Below are 27,242 nucleotides of genomic sequence, written 5' to 3' on the forward strand. Positions count from 1 at the left end.
ACTGTGGTGATGAGATTCATCATCCTGAAGCATGTAATAGAGGAGGCTTTGTTAATTCATGGTGGCTGGGAAGTAAAGAAAACGACAGGAAGGATTTGGGTACCTGTATAATCCCAGCACACACCCAGTGAACTAACCTTTTTCCATGAGACTTAACTCTTAATGTTTCCACAACCTTCAAGTAACACCGCAGGCTGAGAACCAGCCTAGTAATGCTAGACCTTTGGGAGGACGTTCTAGAACATTATTATAGTATATTAAGAGAGCACACTCCAGAATTCCATTTGTTTCACATTTGCCTTTCAACATTTAATGCAGACATATTAAGCTTTAAAAATCTGTCTCTTCTGTGTCCATTCCTCCTAAATGGGGGATAATAATAGTACTGCTCTCCTGTGCTTTTGTTGCAAACCAAACACAACACTTAATGTCTTAAGTGGCACAGTGACTTCTATGGTGCTTCACTGCTCCACAGGCCGTTACTAAGCTTTAATCATAGTTTTTATTAGTGATTGACATAGTCGTGATCAAGCTAGCCTTCAAGTCAGTCTGAAAAATGGTTAGAAAATTCATGCTACCAGTCAGAATATGCATCATCAGAACATTCAGCATAGCTAATTGTAATATGTGTAAAATTTTGTCACCTATATTTGACAAGTGATAAATCCACAAAATAAGTATGTCTATTTGCACAAAGAAAGTATGTTCTAGTGTGCTGCTTGTAAACATATCAATAACAGAGATGGGATATTGTAGCTATATACCTGAGGTCTTTTTTCTGCTACTTCATTTCTGGAAACTATAGCTCCCAGCACTCCTGCTATCAAGATTCCTATTCATTTAACAGTGTTCCTTTAGGTTTGTTAGAACATAACTTTAACTTGAACTGACCTTTTCCCCTTCTAAAAAACAGTACTACCAGTTCTAACTAGATTGGGCATTGCTTCCCACTGTTGAGATATAATCTTTAGCCTTATGTTAATGATGTAAATAGTTCTTGCAGAAGAAGCTTTACAGTGAAGTCTGTCACATTAAAATAACAGACACTCCCACCGCAGTCTCAGTAGTACATGGAGAGTTACAGTTGTTCTTTAACATTACTGGAATGTGGTGTTTACCTACTTACTCTGTTGTTAACTTACAGTTTTCTAATAAGGATAATGTTGAGCATTTCTTCTTTGTACATTGGCCATTTGGATATTGTCCTTACCCATGTACGTCATTGAATCTTTGGACTGATTGTTTTCAGTTTCTTTCTACTTGCTGAATATATGTTGTGTCTTTCTAGGGCAGTATCACTGCCTTTACCTTTAATATGTTATCCATGTAATTATGTTTGTGTAGATGCATATCTGTACATATGTATGTGCATATCTCCTCAGGCTAGAGAAGGGCAGAGTAGCACTTACAAGAATTAGATTTTTCTTCACTCTGTAGGTCCCATGGGTAGAATTCAAGTCATCAGACTTTGTGCCGTATGTTCAAGTCCCATTTTACTATGGAATGTCAATTTGAACCATGCTAAAAGGAGGGTCTTTAGCAAATACTATTGGGAATGTTTAGCAATGACATACATGCTTAGCAAGTTGTTTTAACTTGAGAACTAAGAACCCTGAAGTTCTCAGAACCTTTCATGTGGTTGTGCTTTCATCTTGGTGCAGTGATAACTGTGGGCAAGGACTCACTAGCAACAATAATTTTTTGTTGGCTGATATAATCCTATGTAATTTTCCTGATTTGGATTAGCCTTCTTTCTTCTTCTTCTTATTATTATTTGCCTTCTCTTGCAAAAGTCCCAAGACTGAATCCCATCCCATTGCTACCACTTAATGCTTTTTAAATTATGATTTTTCATTTCCCAGAGCTACTATGGATTTGAATCAGTTCTGAGAACTAAGACCATTCCTAGTCCCTGATACAAATGTGCTCAACCTGTCTTTTGAGAATGTTTTTGTTTTGTTTTGTTTTGTTTTAGTTCTCTCTAACTGTTATCTCAAATTAGTGACCCAACATTATTTATTCCTAGTGTTTTAGGAACACTGGGGTTGGTAATCCTTTCAGAGTTTGAAGAAAGTTTCTCTCTGGTTTTCTTAATGCCATAAAATAGGAAATACATTTTTAGAGAAAAAAACTAGCTATACTTAAAAAAAAAAAAATCAAACTCATACCTTACATAACTTCATGCTCTATTTGAATGGAAGCTTGTGTTGGGCATCTCATCACGGTGGTCCCAGTAGATGGCTTCCTGCAGAGAAGATGTGATGTGGTGTGATCCCGGGGACTATGGGCTTACAGAGGCTGTTCAAGGCAGGGTTAAGCACTAAGGATAAGCACAAATATAACGTCCTCTGCCTTTCCTCCAAGAGACACTTGTGCTCCTCATGGGTACTTGGGTTGGAGAGAAGAGGTGGCTTCAGATACCAGGGGGGCTCTTTGCCCGTCAAAGGGGAAAGAAAGGACTTTTAAACAAAACTGTATAAAGCTACAGTGTTTTCCGTTGCCAGGTAGTGTACGTATGCCCCTCTTTTCTTCGTAGGCTTAATAAATGCAGGAACCTCCTGCATTTTGAAGCAAAGAACTTCATGGACTGGCAGCCTCACTGTGTCTAGTTACTTATGTTACCTTACCTATGTCTAAAATGGAATTTGCAGTGTTCTAAGTTTATACATTAGGGAAAATAGGCTTTCCTTTTATTCTGGTGCCTACTGCTTGTAAGCAAGCGCATGGCGATTATAATTGAACAGACATGACAGTTACAGACACTGCCAGTCTACTTAGTCAGCATTCCAACAACTATGGGATAGGAACTTTTTAAAGCTTTTCTAGACTTTGTAAAGTTTACAAAGAAGGAAAGGTTTCTGGTTCATTTTAATGTGTAAGAAGTCACAAGAGATTAAGATTAATCAATTTTAAAGACTTGTCTTTAAAATGAATAATTACAATTGCTTTAATTTGTAGGCATGCAAAACTGTTTTATATAAGCACTTCCAGTTTTCAAACACCACTAAAACATCATTACTATTCAGAAAACACCTAATCTTATACTTACATACTAATGAAATAACTTTTACAATTCGAGATTCTATTTACCTTCTGTCATAAAGAATAATTTGTCTTGACTTAATAATGTTTACCTACTAATTTTGATTTTTTTTTCTCATGAAAAGTTATGCTCTCCAGAAGAAAATCAAGTCATTTAAAAGTAGAGCAAGGAACAGAAATATTATCATAATCTTACTTGCATATATCTTTTGCAAAGATACTGTATGAGAGATCTGTAAGTCACAAATATGAAAAAAGTATAACATCTTAAAGGACTAGTTATCCCCCTTTGGGTGGTTGTACTGTCTCCCCATTATTTACCACTGGTAAAACTTAATTTCCTCAACAAGTCGTATCTTTTTACCAGCAACATTTATAGGTTTTAATACTAATTATCTTACTGTGCTTTCTGTTGTTTCAGCTACTTATGGTACATATTTATGTAGTTTCATAGTACATTGTGGTTTTGCTATATATACTCTTGAGAAAATTCATACATTTTAACACTTCGTATTCATATTTGATCTAGTAGACAACATAAAACTGCTTATTCTAGACACTCAAAGAATAATTAATGATTAATGCTGCTATCTTTTTATGGCAAAAAGTAATATTAGTATTAAAGATTTTCCCCAAATTGTTAATGGTTCTTTTGTTAATCTGTTCTTCATTAGAGACTGAGTAATGTATAAATTTTAAAAATTGATTCATTCTGAAAGTGATGAGACCCAAAGTCTTAAGAGTAGACAGCCCATTTTGTTTGGCCTTTGGTGAGTCATATGAAGATCGAGTAACAGGTGGGAGAGTGAGTGCTCAGGAAAGAGAATCACATAAGGAAACAGGAGTCTTTATGAGAATTAGGGTCCATTAGAAGCACATTATTTTCTAATAGGCCAGCACCCCTATTGATGCAGTCAGATTCCAGGGCCTCACCTTATTAAAAATGTTTCATGCCAACTCATCCTAAGCTCTGCTTTGTGGAGGCTTGCTAATATTACTTTTTAAAAAATGAATTTAAAATTTATGTGCACACATATTTTGTGTGCATGTTATGAATGTGTACCATATGTGTGCCTGTTGCTCATGGAACCTGAATATGGTGTCAGATTCCCTGGAACTGATACTACATAGTTGTGAGCCACTATTTGGTAGTGGGACCAGAACTCTGGTACTCTGCAAGAACAGCAAGTGTTCTTAACTGCTGAGCCATCTCTCTAGCCCCTATAACTACTGATACTTAGCAGTCCCATGCTAAGACCAAATTTACAACATGTCAGTTACTTAGGGATACACATGACCAGTGTTTTGACAATATGGCCTTTGAACAATAGTCATATCTTTTTAAAATTCGTGGGAAGTTTTAACATACATTATATATCATTTGTAAGCAGTTTAGTAAGTTCTAAATGATACTGTAGTAAAGACTTTGCAATTAAATCTGGAATGTGATCTCATTAGGAGAGTATATCCAAATGTATATTTACATCTAAATGAGTAAAAGATAATACATTATAAGATTAAATATGTAAAACTGTCCTCATGTTATGTACAATGACTAATAAGGTACTAAATTTTTTGTTTACTTTGCTACCATTGCAGTGTATAGTAGAACATTTAGTTAATAGATACACTAGATCTCTTTTGCTTATAAAAGTGAAATACGAAAATTAATGCAGCCTCTTTTTAAGATATAATGATGTGGGTCTTTGCTCTCAGTACTCAGAAGGAAGAGACAGGCTGATCTCTGTGAGTTTGAGACTATGCGTAGTAAGACCCTGTCAGAAAGGAAAACCAATTTGGGAAATAGATGTCAGTTTTGACAGATTCATCAGTAGACATATGAAATACTTCATACCAAACAGTGTTTCCTCTTTAAAGGAAGAGACTTGTAGCATGATGAAGGTAAAATCTGAAACAGTCCAAGAAAATGTAGTCTACCTGCTTACCTGCACACCATATAAAGTTGCAGAAATGGAACATTTGTTCCATTTTCTTTTAATTGTTTCAGTCATAACAATTTGAAGAATAAATCATTGTGATAAAACATTGTATTTTATTAAAAGTTTTGAGAAAAAAAAACTAAAGGAAAAATATATCACTGGCATTCACTTCTGTTTTCTTTTCCTCTATTTTCTCCCCAAAGCAGATTGCCAAACTTAGGCAACAGCTACAACGCAGCAAGCAAAGTAGTCGGCATAGTAAAGAGAAAGATCGGCAGTCACCTCTCCATGGCAACCACATAACAATCAGTCATACTCAGGTAGGCTAAGTTCTTTCAGATTTTAGTCATTCCTCTTAATGTATTACTAAGGGAAAAGCTTTACCTTCACCAAATCACTTTACTTAGATAAATTCATTTAATTTGCTTATTTATTCATTCATTCATTCACTTTATAACCCAGTATCAGCCCTTCCTCTCCTTCCAGTAACCCCTGCAAGTCCCTCCTCATCCTACCTCCTTCTCATTTGATAAGGGAGAGGCCCCCTCTGAGTGTCACCCTCCACCTCTGATAAATTCTTATAAAGTGCTTTAAAATTGTATTTCTAACAATGTTTTAGTAACAGACAAAACATAGTATAGTGATCTAAGAATGATTTTTACCTATGCTGAGATCACAGATAATGTGCTTCCTAAAAAACTGAGGAGTATCTGTTCGGCCATTCTATGAGTAGAAGGTACTGTGTGTATTGTGCTTTGGGTATTTTGTGTCTTTTTCCACATGAAGGAATTTAAAAATAGACTTTTATTTTCCTCCAAGAAATTTGTACTAACACATGGAACAGATCTGAGAAGTACTGCTCTGGAGTGATGAATCTTTTTTTAAACTTTATTTTACAAAACAAAGATAAATGTACAGATTTTAAGCATTTTTTGCATAAAATTATACAATACATTTTTGTCAGTACTTTTTTTTCAGATATTAAAATGATTTTTACATAAAACTATATGAATATATATTTTTAGTCAGTACTTGATTTTTTTTAAAGGTTTGATAGTATGCATTGAAAACTTAATAGTTACAATGAGCATAAAGTACATGTAAAACAAAATGTAACGTGGAAATAGTCAAAGTTTTCTTGTTGTGTAAAGATTTTTTTGTTTGGTTTTGTTTTGTTTTCTTTATTTCTTGGACTTCATACAGTCTGTGAGTTGTTTCTGGGGCAGTGCGAGCCTCTGGGGTTAGCATCCCATTATCAGTGACTGCATATTATGTCTGTTCTTTTGTGACTGGGTTATCTCACTCAGAATGATATTCTCTAGATGCAGCCATTTTCTTAAGAATTTGGTCAAGTCATTGTTTCTGGTGGCTGAGTAGTACTCCATTGTGTAAATGTACCACAATTTTTGTATCCATTCATCTTCTGAAGGACATCTGGGTTCTTTCCAGCTTCTGGCTATTATGAATAGAGCTGCAATGAACATTGTGGTGCATATATCTTTGTTGTGTACTAAGGTGTCTCTGGGGTATATGCCTGGAGTGATGAATCTTAATGAGTTAGAACTGATACCATGTGCCATTAGCAGATCGGCATTTCAGACAGAAAGGGTAATTCAACAATACAAAATATTAATATAACTCACTATTTCGGAAAGTTAAACCAGAGAAAAAGGAAATTGGATTTTCTTGATGTTTAATAACATTTGATAAAACATGTTATACTAAATATTTTTTAAAATCTGACTTAATCTCTTCACCCCCACCCCCACCATGGTCATTCTGCAGGCGCCGCTTAATATGGAGCCATGTGCACAGACTCTGTGGCTTGGATTGCAAGCCACCCTCTCCATGATCCCTTCCCAGGAGGTCTCCTCCACTGCCCAGCAAAACTTCACTTCAAAGCCCAGTAACTTCTCAAACGGTTTATATAATAGATTCTCAGTTCACAAACCCTCACAAACCACAATAAGTTTACATCCAATAGACAAAGATACAAACTGCCCTTGGTTATGAGATAAAGACCTATATAATCCCTTTAAATATTTATATTTATCTATGTTGAATTACAGCCACCAGGAACTAAGTCGGCTCTCCCCAGCTCCATCTTGATTTTCTCCCTCTCTCTCTCTTCCTCTTCCAATTTCCTCCCTTTTCTCCGCCTACCTTTCCACTGTCCAATCATGTATCACCTTAACATCAGTCTACAAAAACATAGTGTCCATTTGTGATTGTGAAAGTTCTTAATCAAATGCAGAACAGCCGAATTTTCTGTTGTGATTGTGATACTAAGATCTCATCCTATAAATACTACTGGTTGCATTAATGTCAAGACAGAAATCATCACCAAGGTCTGCAGTTATTGACACGTTACATAACGCAATAAGAAAGACATTACTACTTGTATATCATATTGATTATAAAAGTAATATCAAATAATATAGTTGTTTTCTGAGACAGGGCCCAGCTGTGTAGCCCAGGTTAGCCCTGAGCTTGCTATGTTGTTCAGTCTGGCTTGCTTATGGTAACTCTTGCCTCAGCTTCCCAACTGCTGGGAATACCACATACCCTGCTCAGTATTTTACTTAAAAATGTGCCAAAGGTGCCTCTTGGGCTAAAATTCTTGATATTTAAATTTTAATTGACAATATTAAAAATAAACATGCATTGAAAATTGTAAAAAAAAAAAAGTAATATCAAAATGAATAGCCACACTATAAAAACTAATTATAAGATCATTAATATGGAAAATACTAATGATACCAAAAGGTAATGAAAATGTAAAACAAAAGAAGAGTGTGTGTTGCTGTTAGAACACAACGATATAACCACTTTGTCAAGCATATACTGACTATTCTCCACAGTATTGTTCCCTTTCAAGTGGCCACTACAAATTAAGACATGTTTACATGAGTATTTGTGGAAACATTATTCATAATACCAAAGAAAATGAAAACAAATATTCTTTTGCTAGTGGTTGGACAGATATTTTACATAACTATACAGTGTAGTACTATTCCTCAGTATGGAGGAAAGGAACTTGATAGTTTGACTGAAGAATTGAATGTCAAAACCACTTTGCTAAGTGAAAAAGTTAGGAGGAAAAGAACTGCATAATGTATGGTTTGCTACATTAATTTCTAACAAAGGTATAATTATATAAACTAAGTTTCAGGACTGGGAACTGATGCAGCGAGGCACGAAAGAATATGTTTTGAGTAATGGGGGCTCTAAATGTGACTGTACTGATAACTGGATGGCACTTTATGCAAGCAAATCTCATCTACCTTTATATTTAAAATAGAGTGATTTGTTGTCTCTCACTGATAATATCTGGTCATATCTGCTCAGTGAGATTCAGCAAACTGGTATCCCTAGATATCCAAAGTGGTAGTTATGTTTGCTTTCCTTTTTCTTATCAATCTGGTAAAATTAATATTTGCAAGTTTGTTGCAAGCACCAACTATAATGTGATCCCATTACCTAGGGTAAGTACTTAAAGAATAGACTAAGATGATTAGACTTGCATTTAACTTCTTTGTATCTGGTTGTTCATAGAAACTATTTACTTTTGCTATATAAATATTTGTCAGTGAATGTGGACTCAAGGATGGAATGCTTTAAAGAACAAAAATGGCTAGTTGAATAAAATATAAATTAGGAAAATTTCTTGATTTTTAAACTTGCTTATGTAAATATATACTTATAAGCATTGTTGACATTCTAATTAGGCTTATGGTTAGAATCTTGTATGATAAATAGAACACTAAAACGTAATGAAATGATTAAAAGTATAGCCATATAAAAATTTAACAGTATTATTTTGGGTTAATTTAAAAAAATACACAGTCCCACCAATTCACATGAAAAGAACTATATACTAGTTTATCAAAGTTATAAAATGAAGAATAGAAAATTGGTTGTCTTAACACATTATTTGATAAGAAGGTATTTTTAAGATACCTAGTTATCCCAAATTAGTATAAAAATTGTGTATGAATTTCAGTGGAATTATTTGTATTATTTATTATTTAAAAAGTTTATTTCAAAGATCAAACTATAAACACACACACATATACACATATACATACATACATACACACACACACACATACACACACATCTACTGCTTAGAAAGAAAATTTGAAAACTTACTGCATTTATTATTTAAATTGGATCCAAAAGTCTTGCAAATATACCTATAACTAAGGGGAAATTTTTTTAAAGTACTTTTTTCTATCAAATACCAAAATTGCTATAACATATTAAAATGAGTTTTGTATGGAGATAATTATATAAAAGCTTAATGAAATCAAATCGAAAATTCATGAAGAAATGTGAGGTCAGTACATGCGTCTGATACTAAACATTATACACAGACGCAAATGATTATAGGTGTAATATTATTTATGAAAGCTAAACACGTTTGATTAACAAGAAAATGGAAAATGTGTAATAGAGCTAGAGATTTAGTATTTTCATTTGTGACTGAAATTTAAAGCACATAAACATTTAAACATGGGAAATATTAACATGCTGATTCGAACATTACAAATTATGTGTATAGCCTTTCAGTCTCCATTTGCATCCTGGAGTTAACCCTGTGGCACACCTCTCCAGACCCAAATTCCTGCCTGTAGAGAGCTGGTCTCCCAGGAGTGTCACCCCTAAGTCCACAGGTGAGACGAACATTTTTGCTCCAATAACTGGCCAAAGGAGACCTGCCAGGAGATCACAAGGCTCGGGAATCACAGAGAAACTGGGGAAAGGATCCTTCCAGTCTCTATCTGAGCACAGGAATTTAACCCTGTGGCACAGCTCTCCGGTACCAAATTACACCCAGATAGAGCTGGTCTCCCAGGAGTGCTGTCACTCCTAAGTTCACAGGTGAGACAAACATTTTTTTCTCCAATAGCTGTCCAAAGAGGGACTTGACAAGAGACTACAAGGCTCAGGAACAGAGCAAATGGGAACAGGATCCTTCTGGTCATAGCAGTCCAGACACAAATCCCACCCTAAGAGAGCTGGTCTCCCAGGAGTGCTGACACACCTAAGATCACAGGCTCAGAGGCTCACATGAAGGACAGACTTCAGTAAGAGACAGCAAGACCAACTAACTCCAGAGATAACCAGGTAATGAGAGACAAGCACAAGAACCTAAGCAACAGAAATCAAGGCTACTTGGTATCATCAGAACCCAGTTCTCCCACTAGGGCAAGTCCTGGATACCACAACACATCAGACAGAAAAGCAAGATTCAGGTTTCAGATCACATCTCATCATGATGATAGAGGACTTTATAAGAAGAACATAAATAACTCCCTTAAAGAAATAAAGGACAACACAGGTAAATGGGTAAAAGCCCTTAAGTATGAAACACAAAAATACTTTAAAGAATTACAGGAAAACACAACTAAACAGGTGAAGGAATTGAACAAAACCATCCAGATCTAAAAATTGAAATAGAAACAATAAATCATAAAGGGATACACAACCCTGGAGATAGAAAACCTAGGAAAGAATCCTGAAGGCAGAGAAGCAAGCCTCACCAACATAATACAAGAGATAGAAGAGAGAATCTCAGGTGCAGAAGATACCATAGAAAACATTAACACACATTCAAAGAAAGTGCAAAAGGCTCCTAATCCAAAACATCCAGGAAATCCAGGACACAATGAGAAGACCAAGCCTAAGAATAATAGGTGTAGAAGAGAGCAAAGACTCCCAACTTAAAGAGCCAGGAAATATCTTCAACAAAATTATAGAAGAAAACTTCCGGTGTGGGTGACTGCAGGCTGTTCTGAGACTTGACAGTTCAGTTGGAGTAAACTTTCTGGTAACATGAAAAAAAAAGAAGAAGAAAACTTCCCTAACCTAAAGAAAGAGATGACCATGAACATACAAGAAGCCTGAAGAACTCCACATTGATTGGACCAGAAAAGAAATTCCTCCCTTCACATAATAACCAAAACACCATATGCAAAGAAAAATAAAGAATATTAAAAGCAATAAGGGAAAACGTAACATATCAAGGGAGACCAGAATTACACCAGACTATTCACTAGAGACTCTTAAGTATATGTATGACATCCTGGGCAGATGTCATATATACCCTAAGAGAACAAAAATGCCAGCCTAGTCTACTATACCCAGCAAAACTCTCAGTTAACATGGAGAAACCAAGATATTCTATGACAAAACCAAATTTACACAATAACTGTTCACAAATCCAGCACTACAAAGGATAATAGAAAACACCAGCACAAGGAGGAAAACTACACCCTAGAAAAGGCAAGAAAGTAACCTTCTTTCAACTAACTCAAAAAAAGACAGCCACACAAACATAATTCCACCACTAACTAAAAAAACAAGAAACAGCAGTCACTTTTTCTTAATACCTCTTAACATCAATTGACTCAATTCCCAAATAAAAAGACATAGACTAACAGACTAGATACTTAAACAGGACCCAGCATTTTGCTGCATATAGAAAACACACCTCAGTGACAAAGATGGACACTACCTCATAGTAAAAGATTGGGAAACAATTTTCCAAGCAAACAGCTCCAAGAAACAAGCTGATGTAGCCATTCTAATATAAAACAAAAATCAATTTTAACCAAATGATATCAAAAAAGAAAAGGAAGGACACTTTTTACTCATCAAAGAAAAAAATCCACCAAGATGAACTCTCAACTCTGAATATTTTTGTTCCAAATACAAGGGCACCTATATTCATAAAAAAAAAAAAAAAAAAACCTTACTAAAGCTCAAAGCACACACTGTACCTCACACAGTAATAGTGGGAGACTTTAACACCCTACTGTCATCAATGGACAGATCATGGAAGCAGAAACTAACAAGTTATAAACCAAATGGATTTAACAGATATCTATACAATATTAATGGACTCAATCCCCCAGTGAAAAGACAAAGACTATCAAACTAGATACGTAAACAGGATCCAGCATTTTGCTGCATACAGGAAAGTCATCTCAGCAACAAAGACAGGCACTACCTCAAAGTAAAAGGTTGGGAAAAAACATTTCAAGCAAATGGTCACAAGAAACAACCTGGAGTAGATATTCTAATATCGCATAAAATAGATCTTCAACGAAAAGTTATCAAAAAAGACAAGGAAGGACACTTTTTACTCATGAAAGGAAAAAATTTATCAAGATGAACTCTCAGTTATGAACATCTATGCTCCAAATACAAGGGCACCTCCATTCATAAAAGAAACTTTACTAAAGCTGAAATCATATATTGCACTACACACAACAATAGTAGGAGACTTCGACCTTCCACTCTCATCAATGGAAAGATTATGGAAACAGAAATTGAATAGAGACACAGTGAAACTATCAAGTTATGAACCAAACGGTTTTAAGAGACATCTATAGAATATTTCATCCTAGAACAAAAGAATATACCTTCTTCTCAGCACCTTATGGTACCTTCTCCAAAATTGACTATATAATCAGTCACGAAACAGGCCTCAACAGGTATAAGAAGATTGAAATAATCCCATGCACTCTATCAGACCACCATAGACTAAGACGGGTCTGCAATAAAAACAAAAACAACAGCCCACATACACATGGAAGCTGAACAATGCTCTATTCAGTGATAATTTGGTCAAGGATTAAATAAGGAAATTAAAGACTTTTTAGAATTTAATGAAAAGGTAAAACATAACCAAACTTATATGACACAATGAAAGCAATGCTAAGAGGAAAACTCACAGCTCTGAGTGCCTCCTTAAAGAAACTGGAGAGTTCATACACTAGCAGCTTGATAACACATCAGAAAGCACTAGAAGCAAGAGAAGCAGATACACCCAAGAGGTGTAGACTGCAGGAAATAATCAAACTCAGTCTTGGAAACAACCAAGTAGAAGCAAAAAGTATCAACTATGCAAAGTAGCAAGAAAACCAGGAGCTGGTTCTTTGAGAAAATCAACAAAATAGATAAACCCTTGACTAGACTAACCAGAGAGGACAGAAACAGTATGCAAATTAACAAAATCAGAAGGAAAGGGGGAGACATAACAACAGAAACTGAGGAAATCTTAAAAAAAAAAAATCAGATCCTACTACAAAAGCCTATATTCAACAAAACTGGGAAAATCTGGGTGAAATGGACAGTTTTCTAGACAGATACCAGGTACCAAAGTTAAATCAGGATCAGATAAACCATCTAAACAGTTCCATAACCCCTAAAGTAATAGAAGTCATTAAATGTCTCCCAACCAAAAAAAGCCCAGTGTAGAATTCTATCAGACTTTCAAAGAAGACCTAATACCAATACTCTTTAAACTATTCTACCAATTAGAGACAGAGGGAACACTACCCAATGCTTTCCCTGAAGCCACAGTTAGGATCATGTGTAAACCATACAAAGAGCCTACAAAGAAATAGAACTTCAGACCAATTTCACTTATGAATATCAATGAAAAATACTTAATAAAATTCTCACAAATTGAATCGAAGAACACTTCAAGGTGATCACCTATCATGGTCAAGTAGGCTTTATCCCACTTGATGCAGGAATGGTTCAATATACTGAAATCTATCAACATAGTCCACTATATAAACAAACTCAAAGGGGGGAAAAAAAAAACTACCTGATCATTTCATTAGATGCTGAGAAAGCATTTGATAAAATTCAATACCCCTTCATAGTAAAAGTCTTGGAATTCAAGGCCCATACCTAAACATAATAAAAGCAATATACAGTAAAACAGTAACCAACATCAAACTAAATGGCTAGAAACTTGAAGCAGTCTCATTAAAATCAGCGAGTAGACAAGGCTGCACACTCTCCTTACCCATTCAGTGTAGTACTGGAAGTCCTAGCCAGAGCAATTAGACAACGAATGGAGTTCAAAGGGAAACAAATTGGAAAGGAAGAAGTCAAAATATGGCTATTTGCAGATATGATATTATACTTAAATGACCCCTCAAATTTTGAGAACTCCACAGCTGATAAACAACTTTAGCAAAGTAGCTGGATATAAAATTAACTTGAACAAATCAGTAGTCTTCCTCTACTCAAAGGATAAACAGGCTGAGAAAAAAATTAGAGAATCAACACCCTTCACAATAGTCACAAACAATATAAAACACCTTGGTGTGACCCTAGCCAAGTAAGTGAAAGATCTGTATGACAAGAACTTAAAGTCTATGATGAAAGAAATCAAAGATCTCAGAAGATGGAATGACCCCTAATGCTCATGGACTAACAAGATTAGTATAGTAAAAATGTCCATCTTGCCCAAAGCAGTCTCAGATTCAGTGCTATTCAATAAGTGGATGCTAGCTGAAAATCTTGGAATATTCAAGATACAAGTCACATATCACATGCAGCTCAAGAAGAAGGAAGACCAAAATGTGGATACTTCATCCTAGATTGGGGAACAAAATACTCAAGGGAGGAATTACAGAGACAAAGTGTGGAGAAGAGACTGAAGGAAAGGCCATCCAGAGGCTGCCCTATCCCTTATACAGACACCAAACCCAGACACTATTGTTGATGCCAAGAAGTGCTTGCTGACAGAATCATGATATAGCTGTGTCCTAAGAGACTTTGCCAGAGTCTTACAAATACAGAAGGGAATACTAGCCAATCATTGAACTGAGCACAGAGTCCCTAATCATGGAGTTAAAGAAAGGACTGAAGGATCTGAATGGGTTTGCAATGTATAAGAAAAACAACAATATCAACCAACCAGACTGCCTAGAGCTCCCAGGGACTAAACTATCAACCAAAGAGCACACATGGAGGGACCCATGACTCCAGCTGCATATGTAGCAGAGGATGGCCTTGTAGGACATCAATGGGAAAAGAGGCCCTTGGTCCTGGGAAGGCTCGATGCCACTGTGTAGGGAAATTTTAGGGCATGGAATTGGGAGTTGGTTTGTGGGTGGGGGAACACCCTCATAGAAGCAGGGAGTGGGAGGGTGGGATAAGTCATTTCCAGAGGGGAAACCTGGATATTGACTAACATTTTAAATGTAAATAAATAAAATATCCAATAAAAAAACAAATTATATATATATATATTGCTCATTATATTATTTTCATTATTATCCTTTGCCACCTTAGTCTCCCCCCCCCACCCCTTTGGTCCTAGTTGTATGTAACCTTGAGTTGTAAAATGTTCACTTGCATCTTTTGGTAACTTGAATAGTAGTTGTGAAAAGTGGATAATTTCTGAAAAACCCTGCAGAAGATTTTTGATATCAACCTAAAGCTGTTAAGTGAGTGTTAAACTTAATATAGTATTGTTTTTATATTGCTTAATAATTCAATTATTTTCTTATAATAACTGAAAGTAGACAAAATGGAAACAAAAGTACTAACATATAAGTATCGTGGTATATTCCCAGGACTACAGTTGAGTCACATGATAAATTATACAGTTTGTATATTTTTTTAATAAACAAAAAAGACATTAAAAAATGTTGGAAATGTTGTCTGCTGTTCTACTGATTAAATGCAAACATTATATAGGTATACCTTTACCCTTAAAGATTTTGAAGGATTGTTTTGATTTCTTGCTATTTTTTACTTCCTTTATTATTTAATTTTCTATATATGTATTTGAAATTTTACTATATTTGAAGTGTCAGAAATAACTGTTAAATGAGTTTATGTTTTAAGGAATTTTTTTGCATCTTGTTTTTATGGCAAGTGCATGAATAGGGGCCTTTACATATGCTAAACAATGCATGCCACTGAGCTACATCCCTAGCTCTTCAAGTTTTAATATGTATAATGCTCTAATGTGTTGTTGACAGTAAATAATTTGACTCTATTCTATCTTCTTTGTCAAAGGCTATTGGTTCAAGGTCAGTCCCTATGCCTCTGTCAAACATATCTGTGCCAAAATCATCTGTTTCCCGTGTGCCCTGCAATGTAGAAGGAATAAGTCCTGAGCTGGAAAAGGTATTCATCAAAGAAAACAATGGGAAGGAAGAAGTGTCCAAGGTAAGATTACATGGGATATTTTCTTTCATATTTTTCAAAAGCACTTTGACAGAGTGGAAACAGCTTTATGGAAATAAAACTTACATACCTTAATACATTTTGCTATAGGCTACCATTGATCTATTCTCTGGATTTATGGATAGAGCTGTTTTAGACATTTCAAGTAAATAGCATCATATATTGTATGGCCTTTGGTAACTGGCTGTTTTCACTTACCATATGATGTGTAAGATTCATCTTGGTTACAGCACGTATCAGTATTTCCTACTTTGGTCTGTGCTTCCATTAACACTTGTCCAAGTTTTCTTATGCATATATTTTTTTCATTGTGTGTATGGACACAGGACTAGAATTAGCAGTAGTACTATAGCTCTATGTTTAGATGTGAAGGAACTGTCAGGCTGTTTTAAACTATTTGTAGCATTTTTACATTACTCCCAGCAATGTAGGGTAGTTGAGCCAGCCTTCTCTACATTTTCTCTAAACGTTTCACTCTTCTGTCTTGGCTCATTATAGCTCCTCTAGTGGGAGCAGAGTGGCAGGCATTTTATCAGAATGTTGCTTTGCATTCCTAGCACTAATTATACTCACCATCTTTTCATAAGTTACTGGTAATTTGTGTGTCTTCATTAGGGGCATTTTTATTTCTATCTCTTGTTTCATTTTAAATTAGACTGTCTTTTTATTATTGAGCTAAAAATGTTCTTTGCCAAGTTTTTTTATTTTATAGATGTGAATTCTCTATCAAATACTTTATGTGGAAACATTATGAGAGCTGTTTTTCCATTTTCTTGATGATTTATTTGAAGAAAAATATTTTTGATGAAGTCTAGCTTATTATTTTTCTTATACATTTCTTAATCCATGGTCCCATAATTTGCTCTTGCATTGTCTGGGAGTTTTATAGTTTTGGCTCCCTCTTTTACTGTCTTTAGTTAGGGTTTCTATTACTGCAACAAAACACCATGATCAGAAAGCAAGCTGGGGAGGAAGGCTTTGTCTTATACTTGCATATTACTGTTCATCATCAAAGGAAGTCAGGACAAGAACCTGAGGCAAGATCTGATTATAGGACATAAAAGGGTACTGCTCCTATCTTGATCCCCATGGCTTGTCCAACCTGCTTTCTTATAGAACCCGGGACCTCCAGTTTAAGGATGGCTTCACCCACAGTAGGCTGGGCCCTACCCCATCAATCACTAAATAAGAAAATGCCTTATAGTCAGATCTTACCAAATCAGTTTCTCAGTTGAGGTTCTCTTCTTTCACATAACTCTGGAGTATATCAGCTGATTTAAGACTAGCCAGCACACTTACATATAAATAAGTCTTCAATCCATCTTGAATCTCCTAGATCTTATTATTTATGGATCAGCAGATATAGCAATTTTCATAGGTTCTTCTGTACCTATACTAATTAGTATGTAATGAGTCTCTATATGAATTACTCTAACTTAAAACTTTCTTATCAGAGATTTAGATTGTTTTCCATCTTTGTCATAGTCAGTGCTTTATAAAACATTGTATACCTCTGCAAACAGGCTGCTAGAACTGAGAGTACTTTGTCAAGGCATTTTCATATTTTAAGTTTTGATATGTAGTCCTCCCAAACATTGTGCTGTTTTAATCTTTGTCATATATTACATTATTTAATAGATATAATGCTGTAAAGGAATTTATTGGAGTGGAGATTATTACACCTCTTAGCTGTTTGCTGTTACAGTGTTTGCTTTAGGATAGTAATAAAAGGAAATAAACTTGATCTTTTGTTTGGAAGATAATCACTCACAAATTTATCTATTTACTAAGAATATCAAACCCAAATCTTTTACTACAATGTAAAACATTTTTTGAAAATGAATTATATTTTAATTTGTAAGGATACACATTCAGAATTATTCTCGAATTATCTACAAATTTATAACTTAAAACATTGAATTTTTTAGAAATTTTGTATTTTTGGTATTTTCTGCATTTTAAAATATTTGTAATTAGCACGGTCACCATCAGTTCTAAATTATAGGTTCTTTATTTATAGAAGCAAAATAATATATTGATGAATTTTAATGAGTCCCCTAGTTCAAAGCATGTGATTGGGATTATAGTTTCCTGTTTTCTACTTTTTCCACATTAGAACTAAGCAAAATTAAAAATAGTCACACTTAGTTATATGCTAGATTCATTATTCTCCACTAAATACTAGTAAAATTTTATTTGATGTTTTATGTGATCTCAAAGGAAACAAAAGTTCCTGGAATTTAATTAGTAAAGAATTAATAAAGTGAAAATTGATACTCGCCAATGTGAGTTTTTTTGTTTGGCCTTATTAGCATGTGAAAATGATCCTCTGAATGTTGAGTTTATCCCGTTTTTATGTGCCAGTCATGATACTCTGTGGAGAGTCCTTGTTAAACCTATGCTGCTCTTAAAGAATATCATTGGAACTGCCTGGGAGTATATACAGGGAGTCCTGCAATTTTTGAGGGAAAAAATTTGAAACAAACTTTAACTTAAATAAAGGCAACATGCCCAGAAGTTTCTCTAAGATGCAAATGTATTTATTCACTGAGGAATACATTATGTGGTAACACTGGTGGAATATAAAGTCTGATGATATGCCTCATGCTTTGTGATAAATAGAATGTACTTTCTATCACCCACATGTTTACCAGTGTTCCTCTTGCAGCCTTTGGATATACCAGATGGTCGAAGAGCTCCACTCCCTGCTCATTACAGGAGCAGTAGTACTCGAAGCATAGATACCCAGACACCTTCTGTCCAAGAGCGCAGCAGTAGCTGTAGCAGCCACTCCCCTTGTGTGTCCCCATTTTGTCCCCCGGAATCCCAGGATGGAAGTCCTTGTTCAACAGAAGATTTGCTCTATGATCGTGATAAAGGTGAGAAAGAAGCATCCATTTATATGGAATGTTTGCTATTGCTCATTATAGTCTGTGTCTTGGACCATTACCCACTCCTCCCTCTGTTGACTGTTGATTGTAAAAGATGAGTCATTACAGATTTGTTTGGTCATTGGTCTCACGTTCCTCCTTTGTAATTCCCAAACATCTTCCATAAATGTGTCAGATAAGCACAGTGCCTGCTTCTCACAGCTAACAAAAGCTAGAAAGTGGATTGGCTACAACTACGTCAGTATTTTCTTTCTTTTTTCAGAGCTGATGATGGTTATGATACAGTTTATATGCTATGTCTAAAGGTAGAGTTCAAAATTCAGTAATTTTGGAGAAATATTTTCCAAGAGTGTGTTGAGAGAATGAGGGTGTGGTGTGAAGGTGCACATGTGAAGAGTAAAGCAAGACATTAGATGCCTTCCTCTGTTTCTCGTTGTTTCATTGCCTTAAGACAAGATCTCTTACTGAACCAAGCATGCTCTTTTGGATGAGAATGGCTGGCCAGTGAGCTCTCAGGATCTGCCTACGTCCTTGCTTACCAATCTGGGGCTTATAGGAACATGCAGTCCTACCCAATTAAGATGTTGGTAGTGGGATACGCTGGGACTGGATCCTGGCATAGTTGTCATCAGACAGACTTTGTCCAGCATCTGATGGGAACAGATGCAGGGCCTCACGACCAAATATTTAGTAAAGCTCAAGGAGTCCTGTGGAAGAGGGGGAGTTCAATAAGCCCCTGTGGATTGACCTCTGCATATGTGCTGTAGTGGTGTAGCTTCCTGTTCTTGGTGTAGGATTCATAACAGTAGGAGCAAAGGCTGTCTCTGACTCTTTTGCCTGTCTTTGGGATCCTTTTCCGGCTACTGGGTTGCCTTGACTACCTGGTTTGATTGTACTTTGTTACATGTATGACTGATGTCTCTGGAAGGCATGCTCTTTGAGGTAAGGTAAAGGGGGTTGAACCTATAGGAAGGGGGAGGTCAGAGGAGAGATGGATGGGGGTGGTGGAAGGAAGGGAAACAGTCAAAATGTAAAATATGAGAGAACATATTTAAAAAGAAAAAAAAAATGTGGGTGATTTGAACTTGGGTTCCAGGTTTAACTGGATAGCAGGTTCTCTTACCCATTGAGTCATCCCTCCAAGCTTTCCCTCTTTTTATTTGAAACAGGGTTTCTCATGGAACCTGGAGTTCATCGTTTTATTTAGATTAGATGTGCAGGGTTCCAGCCTCAGGTTTCAGATGCACAGGTCCTCAATGCAGCAAGCACTGTTTCCACTAAGTCATCTTCCTAACCTCTCCAGTGCATTTCTTTCACAATAGGGTTACTCACTAAACCTGGAGCTCACCAACTAACTCAGCTGAGCCAGCTGAGCTCCAGAGTTCTAGACATACACTGCTCTCTGGCCCTGTGACTGTATTTTTAAGTAACTAGAGAAATTTCAGAGTGTATCTACAGAACATCACCCGAAGGTTTATTGATAGATTCTTATATTTCTCACTATCAGATCCAAATAGTTTTTCTGTGCTCCTGTGTTAAGTGTTTGAACACAGTTTACATGATTTTTATTCTGGTCCCTAAGACCTAGCTGCAGAAGACATATCAGTTGCTCACCTTCCATGTTCCTTGACTACTTTCAAAGAAACTGAACTTAATTTTTAGATAGAAGTCATTAATAACAAAGTTTTTAATATCTTACTCAGGTTTGTTACACTGTTCTCTGTGATTTTTGTGGTATTGTAATATGTAAAATACGTGGATCCTCGGTGTTCTCCCTCAAGTTTTATATATGTAGGCATCGATGAAGGGAGGCTCAAGGTTCAGATAGAAAGCAGGTTTGCTTTCTCATAAGGTGTTCTCAATCTTCCCAGGTAGCATCTTCCCCCAGAAGTATCTACTATTCTGTCTTCCTACATCACAATTTAATTTTTACCCATTAAAGGAATTTCACAGAAATAAAATGATGTTGGTGTATTCAATATGCTTTTGGGTCTGGTTTATTCTACATATTTCTTAAGAAAAGGTAAATGAAAGCTATTTTGGACTTTGTCGGCTTATTTTATATCTTTTAAATAGTTTCCCCCTTTGATCCTTTTCCTTATCGCAGGGTTTGTGGACACATTTCATTAAGTATGTTGAAGATCTCTTTAGACTTCTCTCCTTTGTTTAGAGTGTCAAACCGAAGAACTTAACATTTCACTAAGAAATTGTGCTAGAGGGCTGGTCCTGTAGGCACACACCTTTAATCCCAACACTCAGAGAGGTGGAGACAAACAGAGCTTGGTTGAGTTAGTAAATTGTGGACACGGTAGGGGTGCACAGTGAAATCCTGTCACCAAACAAAACAGGAACAATTATACTAGAGCCATGGGGGGCATGAAGTTGGGTGGGTGGAGAGGATCTAGAAGGATTTGAGGGATGGGAAAGAATATAATTAGAATATATTGTATAAAAGAACTTGTAACTTTAAAAATTACCTTAAAATCAATTTAAAATTATGGAGTTTGAACTACTGAACCAAGTATGGGGCTCAGGCCTATAACCAACCATACTGCTCTGGAGACTGGAGCAGAGGGTTGCTGAGCATAAGGCTGGCAAGGGCTGAATAGTGAAACAGCCACATCAGCTTTGGCTACAGGCTAGGTTCTGTATGAGAGAAGGGGAGGGGCAATTTAATGTGGTTTTCCCGCTTTCTATGAGGAAACCTCGTTCGTTTTTTAAAATTCCCACTATATTTAGCTTAGAGAACCAATTCTCAAGCAAAACACGTATCATTATAAAGAGAACATTAAAATGTTTTAAATTTGTGTGTGTGTGTGTGTGTGTGTGTGTGTGTGTGTGTGTGTGTGTGTTGTACTAGGGCCTGTCCTTTTGAACTAAGTTTTCTTCTGTTTTACTTAAGAAATATTAGGCTGCATTTACTGCATATCCGGTTCTGTACTACTAAGTAGACAAATAGAGATGAATAAAATGTTCTTTTTCTTAAGGAAGTTGCAATCTTAGAGAGTAATAGGAATGTAAATATAATATGCTCTTATAAATATGTAGTATTTTAAACAATGTTTTGAATACTAAACAGAAAAAAAGAAAGTGGTTTATCAGGTTGGAGAGCTTGAATATTATGTATCACCTATGGAACAGTCTTTGGCCTGTGGTTTCTCTTTCAAAATCTAAATTTTGGAGTGGTTTATATTTTTTAATATTAATTTTACATTATAGTTTGTTTTTATACTAACTAAACTTTGGGTATGTTTATATTCAGTTACGAAAAAAATGAAAGATATATAATTCTTATGGAAATAAAACTGTGATTTTTCGAGTAAGCTAAGATAAAATAGCTTAGGTCATTCTTACTAGAAAGATAGAAAATTAGCTGCAGTGTATATATATTTGGATTGGGCTGGGTTCTGTTATTTTCTTAGGGTTTCTCTTTTTTTATGTTTTTTTTTTTAATTGAACAACTTTATTTTTAAAAAACAAAGTATAAATGTACAGATTTTAAGCATTTTTGTATAAAAGCATACAAATACATTGTTGTCAGTACTTGGTTTTTTTTAAAGGTTTGATAGTGTGCATTAAGATCTTACTAGTTACAATGAGCATAAAGTACATGTAAAACAAGATGTAACCTGGAATTACTCAAAGTTTTCTTGGTGTGAAAAGATTAAGCATAATGGCTTTTCATTTTCTTTCTTTCTTTTTTTCTTGAACTTCATATAGTCTGTGAGTTGTTTCTGGGGTGTTCTGAGCTTTCTGGGGTTAGTATCCAATTATCAGTGACTAAATATTATGTCTGTTCTTTTGTGACTGGGTTATCTCACTCAGGATGATATTCTCTAGATGCATCCATTTTCTTAAGAATTTTGTAAAGTCATTGATTCTGATAGCTGATTGTGTAAATGTACCACAATTTCTGTATCCATTCATCTACTGAAGAACATCTGGGTTCTTTCCAGCTTCTGACTATTATAAATAGAGCTGCTATGAACATTGTGGTGCATGTGTCTTTGTTGTATGTTGGAGCTTCTCTGGGGTATATGCTCAGAAGAGGAATAACTGGGTCTTCAGGTAGTATATGTCCAATTTTCTGAGGAATCACCAGACTGATTTCCAGAGTGGTTGTACCTGTTTACAACTCCACCAAGAGTGGAGAAGTGTTCCTCTTTCTCCACATCCTTGCCAGCATCTTCTGTCATCTAAATTTTTGATCTTAGCCATTCTGAATGATGTGAGGTGGAATCTCAGAGTTGTTTGATTTGCATTTCACTGATGGCTAAGGATGTTGAGCACTTCCTTAGATGCTTCTCAGCCATTTGATATTCCTCAATTGAGAATGTTTTGTTTAGCTCTGTACCCCATTTTTTAATAGGGTTGTTTGATTCTTTGGTGTCTAGCTTCTTGAGTTCTTTGTATACCTTGGTTGGATATTAGGACTCTATCTGATGTGAGGTTGGTAAAGATCTTTTCCCAATCTGTTGGCTGCCGTTTTGTTTTCTTGACAGTATCCTTAGCCTTACAGAACCTTTGCAATCTCATTAAGTCCCATTTATCAATATTTGACCTTAGAGCACAAGCCATTGTTGTTCTGTTCAGGAAATTTTCTCCTGTGCTTATGTCTTCTAAGGTTTTTCCCTACTTAACTCTTCTAATAATTTCAGTGTACCAGGTTTAATGTGGAGGTCTTTGATCCACTTGCACTTGAGCTTTGTACAAGGAGATAAGAAAGGGTCTATTTTCATTCTTCTGCATGCAGAGTGCCAGTTGGACCAACACCATTTGTTGAAGAGGCTGTGCTTTTTCCATTGAATGTTACAGATCCTTTGTCAAAAATCAAGTGACTATATATGTGAGGGCTCATTTCTGGATCTTCTATTTTATTCCATTGATCCACATGCCTATCTCTGTACCAGTACCATGCAGTTTTTAGCTCAATTGCCTTGTAATATAGCTTGAGATCAGGGATAGTGATTCCTGCAGGTGTTTTCTTGGTGTTGAGGATGGATTTCGCTATTCTAGGTCTTTTGTTATTCCATATGAAATTACACATTGCTTTTTCCAACTCTATGAAGAATTGGGTTGTAATTTTGATGGGGATTGCATTGAATCTGTGGATTGCTTTCAGTAAGATGGCCATTGTTTACAATGTTGATCCTTCCAATCTATGAGCATGGGAGATTTTTCCATTTTCTGAGATCTTTCTCGATTTCCTTCTTTAGAGATTTGAAGTTCTTGTCATACAGGTCCTTCACTTGTTTAGTTAGAGTCACACCAAGGTATTTCATGTTGTTTGTGACAATTGTGAAGGGTACCTTTTCCCTAATTTCTTTCTCCACATGTTTGTCCTTTGAGTAGAGAAAGGCTACTTATTTGTTTGAGTCAATTTTATATCCAGCCAGTTTGCTGAACTTGTTTATCAGCTGTAGGAGTTCTCTGGTGGAATTTTTGGGGTCACTTAAGTACATTATCATGTCATCTGCAAACAATGATGTTTTTACTACCTCCTTTCCAATTTGTATCCTTTTGATTTCCTTTTGCTATCTAATTGTTCCAACCAGGACTTCCAGTACTATGTTGAATAGGTAGGGGGAGAGTGGGCAGGCTTGTCACGTCCCTGATTTTAGTGGAATTGCTTCAAGTTTCCCATTGTTAAGTTTGATTTTGGCTGTTGGTTTGCTGTATGTTGCTTTTATTATGTTTAGGTATGGGCCTTGGATTCCTGTTCATTCTAAGACTTAACATGAAGGGGTATTGAATTTTGTCAAATGCTTTCTCACCATCTAGTGAGATGACCATGTGGTTTTTTTCTTTGAGTTTGTTTATATGTATTACATTGATGGATTTCCATATATTAAACCATCCCTGCATCCCAGGGATGAAGCCTACTTGCTCATGGTGAATAATCGTTTTGATGTGTTCTTGGATTCAGTTTGCAAGGATTTTGTGGAGTATTTTTGCATCAATGTTCATAAGTGAGATTGGTCTGAAGTTCTCTTTCATTGTAGGGTCTTTGTGTGGTTTAGGAACAGGGGTTATTGTGGCCTCAAAAAATGAGTTACATAGTGTTCCATCTGATTCTATTTTGTGGAATAGTTTGGAGAGTATTGGTATTAGGTAGTCAATAAATGTCTGATAAAATTCTGCACTGAACCGATCTGTACCTGGGCTTTTTTTTTTTTTTTTGATTTGGAGGCTTTTGATGACTGCTTCTATTTCTTTAGGTGTTATGGGATTATTTAGATGGTTTACCTGGTCCTGGTTTAACTTTAGTGTCTGGTATCTGTCTAGAATTCATCCATTTACTCCAGATTTTCTAACTTTGTTGAGTATAGGCTTTTATAGTGTAGGATCTGATGATTTCTTGAATTTCCTCAATTTCAGTAGTTAGGTCTACACTTTCTTTTTGGATTTTTTTAATTTGAATACTTTCTTTATGCCCTCTAGTTAGTCTGGCTAAGGGTTTATCAATCTTGTTAATTTTCTCAAAGAACCAACTCTTGGTTTTGTTGATTCTTTCAATGGTTCTTTTGTTTCTATTTGGTCAATTTCTGCTCTGAGTTTGATTATTTCTTGCCGTCTACTCCTCTTGGGTGTATCTGCTTCCTTTTGCTCTAGAGCTTTCAACTGTGCTGTCAAGTTGCTAGTGTATGCTCTCTCCAGTTTCTTTTTGGAAGCACTCAGAGCTATGAGTTTTCCCCTCAGTACTGCTTTCATTGCATCCCATAGGTTTGGGTATGTTGTGTTTTCGTTTTGATTGAATTCTAGAAAATCTTTAATTTCTTTCTTTATTTCTTCTTTGACCATGCTATCGTTTAATAGGGCATTGTTTATTTTCCACGTGCCTATGGGCTTTTTGTTGTCTTTGTTGTTATTAAAGACCATGGTGATCTGATAGGATGCATGGGAGTATTTCAATCTTCTTATATCTATTGAGGCTCGTTTTGACACCAATTATGTGGTCAATTTTCGAGAAGGTGCCATGAGGTTGTGAGAAGAAGGTGTATTCTTTTACTTTAGGATGGTATGTTCTATAGATATCTATTAATTACAGTTGGTTCTTAACCTCTGCTAGTTTTACTGTGTCCATGTTCAGTTTCTGTTTCCATGATCTGTCCATTGGTGAGAGTGGAGTATTGAGGTCTCCCACTATTATTTTCTGGGGTGCAATGTATTTTTTGAGCTTTAGTAGGGTTTTTTTACGAATATGGGTTCTTTTGTATTTTGAGCATATATGTTAAGGATTGAGAGTTCCTCCTGACAAATTTCCTTTGTTATGATTAAAAAGTGTCCTTCCTTATCTTTTTTTGATCACTTTCGTTTAAAATCTACTTTATTTGATATTAGAGTGGCCACTCCAGCTTGCTTCTTGGGGCCATTTGCTTGGAAGGTTTTTTCCCATCCTTTTACTCTGAGATAGTCTCTGTCTTTGTCTCTGAGATGAGTTTTCTTTATGCAGCAAAATACTGGGTTTTATTTATGTATCCAGTCAGATAGCCTATATCTTTTGATTGGGGAATTGAGTTCATTTATGTTAACAGATATTAAGGAATAGTGGTTCCTGTTTCCTGCTATTTTTGCTTTTGGAGGTAGAATTGTGCCTGTGTGTCTTTCTTCTTTTGGTTTTCTTGCTTAGGTATTTTCTTGTTTTTACTAGGATGTAGTTTTCCTCCTTGTAATGGGTTTCCCCCTATAATTCTTTGTAGTGCTGGATTTGTGGTCAGATATTGTGTAAATTTAGTTTTGTCTTGGAATATCTTGGTCTCTCCATCTATGGTGATTGATAGTTTTGCTGGGTATAGCAGCTTGGGCTGGCACTTGTGCTCTCTTAGGGTCTGCATGATGTCTGTCCAGACTCTTCTAGCTTTCATAGTCTCTGTTGAGAAATCAGGTGTGATTCTGATTGGTCTGCCTTTATATGTTCCATGACCTTTTTCCCTTACTGCTTTTAGTATTCTTTCTTTGCTTTGGTCACTTGGCATTTTAACTATTATCTGTCGGGAGGAATCTCTTTTCTGGTCCACTCTATTTGGAGTTCTGTAGGCTTCTTTTATGCTCATGGTCATCTCATTCTTAAGGGTAAGGAAGTTTTCTTCTAAGATTTTGTTGAAGATATTTACTATGCCTCTTAGTTGATATTCTTCTCCCTCTTCTATTCCTATTATCCTTAGGTTTGGTCTTCTCATTGTGTCCTGCATCTCCTGGACATTTTGGTTAGGAGCTTTTTGGTTTTTGCATCTTCTCTGAGTGTTTTGTCTGTGTTTTTAATGTTGTCTTCATCCCCAGAGATTCTCTCTTCCATCTCTTGTAGTCTGCTGGAGATGCTTGCATCTGTGACTCCTGATTTCTTTTTTAGGTTTTCTCCCTC

At 35.8% G+C, this 27,242-nt stretch overlaps 1 protein-coding gene across 2 annotated transcripts in view; it reads left to right on the top strand.

The window, feature by feature from the left end:
* Positions 1–27,242, top strand: part of GLCCI1 (glucocorticoid induced 1) — a gene marked incomplete at its 5' end in the record, with an annotated part of 76,551 nt that overhangs the window by 38,877 nt on the left and 10,432 nt on the right. The window contains 3 exons of one of the 2 annotated variants that reach the window (XM_080936190.1): positions 5,186–5,302; positions 15,819–15,971; positions 18,658–18,868. In XM_080936190.1, the coding sequence (XP_080792316.1) occupies positions 5,186–5,302; positions 15,819–15,971; positions 18,658–18,868 (481 nt within the window). The remainder of the gene's footprint in view (positions 1–5,185; positions 5,303–15,818; positions 15,972–18,657; positions 18,869–27,242) is intronic. The other variant, XM_080936189.1, reaches the window with a different exon arrangement.

This window comes from Micromys minutus, assembly GCF_963924665.1.
Source record: "Micromys minutus genome assembly, chromosome: 23".
In the NCBI taxonomy this organism is placed as follows: domain Eukaryota; kingdom Metazoa; phylum Chordata; class Mammalia; order Rodentia; family Muridae; genus Micromys; species Micromys minutus.